Source organism: Chinchilla lanigera, unplaced genomic scaffold, assembly GCF_000276665.1.
Source record: "Chinchilla lanigera isolate Chin_1 unplaced genomic scaffold, ChiLan1.0 scaffold00071, whole genome shotgun sequence".
NCBI classification, from domain to species: Eukaryota; Metazoa; Chordata; class Mammalia; order Rodentia; family Chinchillidae; genus Chinchilla; species Chinchilla lanigera.
The window spans coordinates 2655994-2665143 of NW_004955472.1; the positions used below are offsets into that span (position 1 = coordinate 2655994).

The 9150-nt window shown below is 42.5% G+C and overlaps 1 protein-coding gene across 4 annotated transcripts in view; it reads left to right on the top strand.

The window, feature by feature from the left end:
- Positions 1–8401, top strand: part of Aptx (aprataxin) — an 18679-nt gene extending 10278 nt beyond the window's left edge. For all 4 annotated transcript variants that reach the window (XM_005401113.2, XM_013523036.1, XM_005401112.2 and 1 more), the window contains 3 exons: positions 941–1167; positions 7292–7395; positions 8125–8401. In XM_005401113.2, the coding sequence (XP_005401170.1) occupies positions 941–1167; positions 7292–7395; positions 8125–8279 (486 nt within the window). In that variant the 3' untranslated portion in view covers positions 8280–8401. The remainder of the gene's footprint in view (positions 1–940; positions 1168–7291; positions 7396–8124) is intronic.
- The last annotated feature ends 749 nt before the right edge of the window (positions 8402–9150 follow it).

Here is a 9150-nt window from a genome sequence, read left to right on the forward strand (position 1 = left end):
AGTTTAATTTTATTAGTACGTCTTTGCAGTACATGATGATTGCATTCATCATGGTACCTTTTCTCTTCTAAACTTCTGGATACTATTAGGAGAGGTTGTGTTGACCTTTGCACAGTCCCTTTCAAAGGAGCATCCGATACTGTATTGTGATAGTACCGCACTGCTGTAGGACTCATATGGCCACCTTGGAGGAGCCTTTGAGGTCTGTTTCAGTTACATCCTGTTGGACAAGGGGCCAGTACTGTAAGACTCCTCAGAACTCATGCACTTGTGTCACATGGTCTGATATGTTAGAATGGATGTGTTTGAATTCGTGCCTGCAGAGATTTCTTTTTCAGCACTGGGGTTTGAACCCAGGGCCTTGTGCATGGTAGGCAAGTGTTCTACCACTGAGCTATACTCCCAGCTCTTTTTATTTTATTTTGAGGTAGACTCTTGCTAAGTTACCCAGGCTGGCCTCCAATTTGAGCTCCTGTCTCAGCTTCCCGAGTTGCTTGGATTACAGGCATGTACCACCATGCCTGGCTTCCTGCAGATTTTTTTTTTTTGTATAGGAATTGAACTCAGGACCTCACACTTTCCAGGCAGGTGTTGCGCCACTGAGCTAAATCCCTGGCCTTCCTGGCAGGTTTTAAACATCAGATCTGTGGGCACTATTTTGTAGCGTGCATATTGTGTGTATTCTATACAGTGTGGTGGTTGAAAGCACAGACTTTGAAATCCACTTGATCTGAGTTGAAATCCTCGCTTTTCCACTTACGAATTATGTGACTTGTGTTGGGCATTCTCAATCTGTCTGATTCTCAGTGCTCTCATCTCTTAGAATTGGGATACTGAAATCTTGTGCACAAGGTTGTTGTGGGAAGTAAGTGACTTAATGAATATGACGGCACCTGGGACATGGAAGATTCTTAGTTTCTTTTTTCTTGTGCCCTTGTAGGTTTACAAAGATGAGCAGGTGGTGGTGATTAAGGATAAGTACCCTAAGGCCCGTTACCACTGGTTGGTGCTACCATGGGCCTCCATTTCCAGTCTGAAGGCTGTGACTAAAGAACATCTTGAACTCCTCAAACATATGCACACTGTGGGAGGAAGGGTGATTGCAGATTTTGCTGGATCCAGCAAGCTCCGCTTCCGATTGGGCTACCATGCCATTCCTAGCATGAGGTAAGCCGTGTGAGTAGCGCTCCTACTTCTTGGTTTTGTGCAGGTGATCAGCCTGGGCTTATTGAGTGTGCTGATTGTTGTGTCCAGCGAAGCTCTCAAAATTTTTGGGGTAAAGGACGGTAGAGTTTGAAGAAAAAAGGACAAAAATCAGAATACAGAAAGCTGAGTTCAGCTGGAGCCTCCTGTCCTTATGAGAGAAAAAGGACTGTTTAATGACTGCAGTGCATTTGTTTGTACACTTGGTAGGTTGATGTCACATGACACCCCTCTGTCTAGCAAGGTCTTTGCTTGGATGCCTTGGGCTCTCCGTGTTCTCCGAGGTGGAGCAGCTTGTCCCCTTGGCTCGACTCCGCTGCTCTTTGTTCCTGGGACTGGCCTTGCTCCAGCCCTGCATGTGTGATTGCTCTCCAGCTTCAGCTGCTCCCCACAAGTGATAGCCCTGAGGCACGGTGCAGTGGGTGAGATGTTTCCGAGGCGGGTGGGCTGACCTTCTACCCTTCTGCCTGACTTGCTTGTGACACTTGAGTTCCTGTTCTGCCTGTAATTCAATCCTATGTGGTTCTTAGTTCCTCTGAATATTTAGACCTTTGAGGGCCTAACATGAACTAGATGGGGGAGCTTTTGTTACCCTCACATGAAGAATTGTTGTCAGGGGCTTTTATTTGATTTTTCAAAATCATCTGCCGCCAAGCTGGGCGTGGTGGCATATGCCTGTACTCCCAGCACATACGGGGGCTGCGGCAGGTGGATCACTGCAAGTTCAAGGCCAGTCTGGGCTACACAGTGGGTTCAAGGCCAGCTTGCACAACAAAGTCAGACCCCGTCTCAAAAAACCCTACAAAAACAAACCAAACCAAACCAAACAAACCAAAACAAAACACAACCAAAAAGTAATCCCAAAATGATTAAGGACAGTTGTTCTGAGGGAAACAAACATTATAGACTTCTGTAGTGACAGCTTAGTAGATGTAAGATTTAAAATGAGGAAAAAGTGTAGAGGCTGTTTTCTTTTGGCTTATGCCCAGAATGATTTAGAAAGGAATGACTGATTCTTTCCAAAGAATGCAAACCAGGCAGATCTGTACATTCTTTTGGTCCAAGTAGTAAGATAATGAGATTTTCAAAATTTTTAGCTTTTTTTTTTTGGTCCTGGAAATTGAACCTTGTGCGTGCTAAGTACATACTTGCTGCCCCTTTAGCTGGGGCTGAGGGACCTTGTGCTTGCCAGGCAGGCCCTTGTGCCACTTAGCTATATCCCTGGCCCCCAGCTTTTTTTTAAATAACAAAGTGTACGTTTTAACCACTTTGAAATGCGCAGTGCATTGCCATTAAGTGTATTCTTATTGTTGTATAACTGTTACCACCGTCTGTCTTCAGAACTTATTTTGTCTTAAACTGAAACTCAGCTCATTAAATATTAATTCTGCACTCTCCCTCGCCGGCAACCACCATTTTACTTTTTGTGTCTATGAATTTGAGTATTATAGGTATGTCATATAAGTGGAATCATAAAGCATTTGTCCTTTTGTAACTGGCTTATTTCTCTTAGTATAAGACCCTCAAGATTCATCAATGTTGGAGCGTGTGCCAAGATTTCCTTCAGTTATTTTTTTAATCACTAACATTGACATTTTATTTAGATGGTTAATTTTTTTTTTGTTCTGGGACTCTAACTCAGGACTTTGTGCTTGCCAAGCAGGCACTTATGCCGCTGAGCTATATCCCCAGCCCCTAGATGGTTAAGTATTCCTTAGATTACTGGCTACTTCAGCCAAATGAAATCTTTGTACCACATTCCCCTCCCCTTCCCATCAAGTACTTTGTTTTAAACTGAACCATAATTTACATAAAATAAAATGCATAATAAGTTGTGTAGTTTGATCAGCTTTGACATATATATGTAGTCACTATCATTCTGATCAAGATACAGAATATGTTCATCATCTAATCCCAGAAAGTCCTTGTGTATCCCTGTCCAGTCAGGCCTCTGCCACAAACATTGTTGAAAGATTCTAGCATAGTTTTTGTTACATAAATGGATTCATACAGTACACACTCTTTTTGTTTGACTCTTTGGTCAGCATAATGATTTTGAAATTTCATACACCATGGACATACTTTGTTTTTTTTACTCTTGGGTAAATACTTAGAAGTGAACATGCTAGATCATAGAGTAGTATATGTTGTACCTCATACAAAGAAGTCTGCCTTATATTTAGTTGTTTTCGGTACTGAGAATTGAACGTAGGGCCTTGTACATGCTAAGCATGCATTCTACCAACTAAGCTATGCCTCCAGCGTCAAGAAGGAAATATTTATTGTTAAAACTTGATTTGAGGTTTTTGGTGCAAAATTCACCCTGGATTCTATCCTCTAACACAGCGGAGCTAGTGCCTGAGACCTCGGCCCCGAGCGCTTTCACAGAGAGAGCGTGAGGCCTGTGCCTGTCCCGCGCGGTACTGCTGCTGTGCTAAGGAGAGCGCCAAGAGCGATGAGTAGCAAGGGGAGCTGCCGTTTTCACACCTTTCAGCGACCACTGTGCTGTAAAATTACTGCACAAATCAAGCTGATAGGAAAGTAATAATTGTTTTTCTGTGAATGTAGTATTTTCAATTTAGAAAATATAAAAATAAAGTATTAAGCCGGGTGTGGTGGCGCACGCCTGTAATTCCAGCACTTGGGAGCTTGAGGCAGGAGGATCCTTGCAAGTTGAAGACCAGCCTGGGGCAGCCTGGGCTCCAAAGTGCGCTCAAGGCCAGCCTGCACTGCACAGTGAAACCCTGTCTCAAAATGACCAAAAAAAAAAAAAAAACCACACAAAAAAAACCATGAAGCAGAACAAAGAGCTTCCGTAACACTCACCACTAACTGCTGTAGAGTAGACCTTATTTTACCCATTTCTCCTATAGCATCTTTCTCTGCTTCAGAATCTAGTCCAAGATCTCTGCCCGGATCTGAGAGCTCCTCTTTCTTTGCTGGTATTTGTGATTTTTTTGCCCCCACCTCCTTTTTGTGATACATTTTAGTGCTGAGCTACATTCCCAGCGCTTTTATTTACTTATTTTTTTAACTTTTTGAGACAGCATCTTACTAAGTTGCCCAGGCTGGTCTTGAACTTGTGATCCTTCTGCCTCAGCCTCTGGAGTAGCTGGGATTGCAAGCATGCACCATCATGGCTGTCTTGATCTAGACGTTTTTTGAGGAGTACTGGCAGGTTGTTTGGTAGGATGTCTCTCAGTTTGGTTTGTCTTTTTTTTATTGTCTTTTTGAGACAATGTTTCGCTATGCAGTTCAGGCTGGCCTTGAACTCACTTTGTAGCCCAGGCTGGCCTTGAACTCACAGCAGTCCTCCTGCCTCAGCCTCCCTAGTGCTGGGTTTACAGGCGTGCACCACCATACCTGGCCTAATTTTTTTTCAATGATTAATTTAAAGCTATTATTATTTGCCAAAGATTTTTTTTTGCCTGATATTTACCTGTCCTTCTCAGTCATCTTAAAGGGAACATGATATTGAGATGACTTATTACTGGTGATTTAACTTTGATTATTTTAAGGTGGTGACTGCCAAGTTTCTGCACTGTTACTATTTTCCTTTTGTAACCCAATGTTGTACTACTGTCCTTTTTCTCAAATTTACAGTGAATGATTGTAGCATCTGTTGGTGGATCTTGCCTGTAACAGTTTATTACTGATATTTGCCCAGAGGTGACTTTATATCTTTATTCATTAATTAGTTAATTAATTAATTTGGGATTGAATCCAGGACCTTTGCACTGAGCTACATCCCCTTTTTTTATTTTTTATTTTGAGACGGGGTCACACTAAGTCACTTAAATTGCCCAGGCTAGCCTTGAACTCACAGCAGTCTTCCTGCCTCACCCTCCGAGTGCTGGGATGAAAGGGATAAGCCTCCAGATTTGCCTCTACTTTATTAATTTAGATTCTTTTGCGTGCCTTTCCTTCTCTCTCAGTATTTTTTATCCAGTTATTTGTTAGTATAGACTTGTGAATGCTTATTCTGTGGGTTATAATTCGTTTTTTTTTGTCTTTTTGAGACAGGGTCTCACTGCACAGTTTAGGCTGGCCTTGAACTCGCAGCAATCCTCCTGCCTCAGCCTCCCAAGTGCTGGGATTGCAGGCATGTGCCACCATGCCCTGCTCTCTGTGGGTGATAATTCAATACTATCATTAATTTGTTGCTTAAATTGTTCCAGCCTTGGTCATCATAAACTCCTTTAGATGGACCCCTCTGTCACTTTGCCGTGATCCCTGATATTTTTTGAGTATTGTCTTACTTTCTGGTTCCACAAGATGTGTCAGGCTTATCTTGTATTTTTCACATCTCAGCCCTGAAGTGAGGGCTAGTTCTTTTTTTTTTCTGCCCCTGATGAGGGGATGTATTAACCAAGACTTGGGTGCTAGGGTTTTCTAATGAGAGAAGTGGTTGCTTCTAGAAAGACGTTGCTTCTAGGTCCTTTCAGCAGATAGAGCCAGGAAATACATGTTTGAATCAGGAACCTACAGACACATCTCTTACCCTGTACTTGTGTCCCTACACATGTGTGACTTTATACTGACACCTGTCATTCTGTCTGTAGTCTACAGAGTTCATTCTTGTTTCTCTTTTCCTTTTTTTTGTAGGTTCTTTCTCCTGTAGTGAGAAACCTAGCCTTACAATAAATTGCTTACTTATTTAGGTGTAGTATTCTATAAAATGGTTACAGAGTTGATAACCAGTCTCCTGTAATAAAGACAGTTACTAATTAGTGTACAGTTTTGTGTACAATTCTTTTTGTCTTTAGCTTTATAGTATCTAGTCAAAATACTGTTTTACACAGTTACTTTCTTCCTCATCCATTTCAGTGTGGTCATTGTATACACTTGTAATACAAGTAAGTGTGTTTCTTGCTACTTATATTTACATTTTGGATTCTCTGTATATACTGATTGGTTTTGATTATTTGTTGGGGGATGATGAAATGTTAGTGACCTAAAAGTGAAAATTAGAAAAAAAAGGCATTCTCTATGTTTTAACAAGTCAAAAATCCTGATTTTTTTCCCCCAGTACTGCAAAATGAACATGGGATCTTCACACTGAGCTACACATCCAGCCCTCTTTTTATTTTTAATTTTGAGACAGGATCTTGCTAAGTTACTAAGCTGACCAGGCTGGGCTTGAACTTGCAGTCCTCCTGCCTCAGCCTCCTAGAATGCTGCGATTACTGGTGTGTGCCATCCCACCCTGTGAGAACGGCTGATTTTGCTGCTGCATGTTGCTTTTCCCTTAATTTTCTCCATCTCAGTGCGTGGCACTGGCCCAGGTCCACGTTCAGCCCGTGTGCCTGGCTTTCTCCGCTGAAACCCTGCCTGGCAGAGGCGTCCTGGAGCACGCTTAATTAGAGAGGCAGCCTCTGTCCCATTTTCCTTTCATTCTTTCTTACCAGTTTTAACTGATTGACTTTTCTTTCTTTATTATTTGTTTTTCCTAATTAGAATATAATTTCTATAAGGGCAAAGCCCTTCCCATTTTGTTCACTGCTAAATTCCCAGTACCTAGAACGGTACTTGATCTTAGGGCTTTCGGAGCATTTAATACTATTTTTTGTTGGCATACGTTTCCGATACATGATAATTACATTCAGTCTTTGGGGAAATTACCTATGTGCATTTTGACCCCCACGCCCCATTACTCTTCCTTTTCCCCCTATCTCTGATCCCCTTCCCCATCTCCAAAAAAGTCTTACCTCCGTGTGTCTGACCATCTCCTCTTTATTTTGCTTTTTACTTGCATTTTGGTTTCTCAAGTAGGAGAAGCCCCATGATAGTTAGTCTTCTGTGTCGACCTGCTTCACTTAGCGTTCTCATCTCCAGATCCACCGTTTTCCTTCGTGTATTACTGAGTGAATGCACTGAATTAAGTGGACACACTAGTGATACTGTGGGCACGCCACACTTGGACTGTCATTTGGCTAAACCATAATGAGTTTTTTTTTTTTTTGCTTTTTCTCCGGTACCGGGAACCGAACTCACGACCTTGCGCTTGCCAGGCAGGCGCTTTTGCCGCTGAGCTAAATCCCCAGCCCCCATAATGAGTTTAATGTTCAGTTTTTTTCCTTTCAACTAGCCATGTACACCTTCATGTAATCAGTCAAGATTTTGATTCTCCTTGCCTGAAAAACAAAAAACATTGGAATTCTTTCAATACAGAATACTTCCTGGAATCACAAGGTAAACAGTATTCTTTGATTTTCACATTTGCTTCATTTTCTCAGCTGTTCTTATGCTTAATTCATTCTTTTCCCTGAATAACAATGTGGCCTCAAGAACCCACTGACAAGTTTGTATTCTTGATAAAGGAAACTGGAGTATTTGGCTTGTAGCATGATTGCCAGTGCTCTGAGCAGCCTTCTGGAGGGACTTACTAAGTTAGTGTGTTCGGGATAAAAATACTGTATTTCATTGTGGCAATAGGAGACCTAAAAGTTGTCATGAGAATTATTTCATACATGAGAAGGCTGTATGTAGTTCTTTGTCTCTCCTGCCATTGGTTGGGCAGAGTGTGGGGGCTGCTTCATGTTGGGGGGTTGCTTAAGAACAGAGGAGATCTGGGTATAATTAGAGGAAGCATTGCCTGGTGTGTAAACTGTGGAAGTTAGTGGTGCTGAGATGTTAATGACGGCAGCTGCCATTTACCAAGGGCCAGCCAGGGGTGAAGTACTGTGATAAGCCCTTGACATAGTGATACGGAGTGTGCCCTAAAGAAGGGTAATATCTCAGAGGTACATTGCTCAGATTTAGAATCTTATCACTCGCGTCTTCCTAATGTGAAGTCTAACCTCCAGCTTACTAGTTTTAGGATGAGTGGCATATTGATTGGAGTCATGTTTCCTCTTTTTGATTATCTTACATTGGCTTTTTGAAGTAGCTAGGATCTGAGCTTTTCTTCTTCGCTTGCAGCTGTGATCAAGATGGTACAAGAGGCTGGCAGAGTGACGGTCAAAGAAGGGACGTCTGAGCTCTTGAAGCTGCCCCTTCGTTGCCACGAGTGCCAGCAGCTGCTGCCTTCCATTCCTCAGCTGAAGGAGCATCTCAGGCAGCACTGGACGAAGTGATGTGCAGAGCCCGAACGACTGCTGCGCCGTGGCCAGTTGGAGCAAACTGCTGGCACCCGTTCTGGGTTACTCGTGAATGTCTGCTCAGTTCCTGAATTAAAACATGCAGCGGCTGGCTTTTTCTTTCTTTTTTTAAAATTTTTTTTAACAGTTCATTCTTGAGTGGCCACAATGTAGGGTGACTCAAAATAACTCAGGAATTAGGAATTTGGAATTTGGGTTTTGCATGGATGTGTTCTCTGCTAAGGGTAGTGGGGAGATACCCGAGCACCGTGTCCAGCACCCACATTAGGTCTAATGGGAAAGGGAGTAAAAAGCCACATTCAGGGTACAGAAACGTGGGATGGTTATATATTTTTGTTTTTTGTATTTATCCTCCTCCTTCGGAGTCACGTGACATCTTTCTGTCACAGTGGCTAGAACGGTCTCTTGTTTCTCCTAAAGGCTCTGAAAGGTTAAAGTTCTTTGATCTTGATCTGTTTTGCAGTAGTCTTCTCTCCTTCATGGTTCCTGGCTTCGTTCATTCTGCCCCTTCTACTCCTTGCTATCCAGGGTCACCTGAATACCCTGCTGTCAGGAAGTTAGTTCCAGGCAGTTCTTCGCTGTGAGCAGTACGGTTAGATGAGACTTCGGAGTGGGGAGTTTTGCTCCAGTGTCAGAGGTCGTGGCCTGCTTGGATCTGTTGTCTGGGAATAAATCCGTTTGTGTGAGGTACCTCTGCAAAGTAGTTGAAAATGATTGGAAGGTCACCTGACAATGACAAGGTTGGTTGTAATGCATGCAAATGTATAGAGCAGTTATATCAGGTTGTTTTTTTTTTTTTTTTTTGTCTTTTTGAGACAGGGTCTCACTCTGAGCTCAGGCTGGCCTT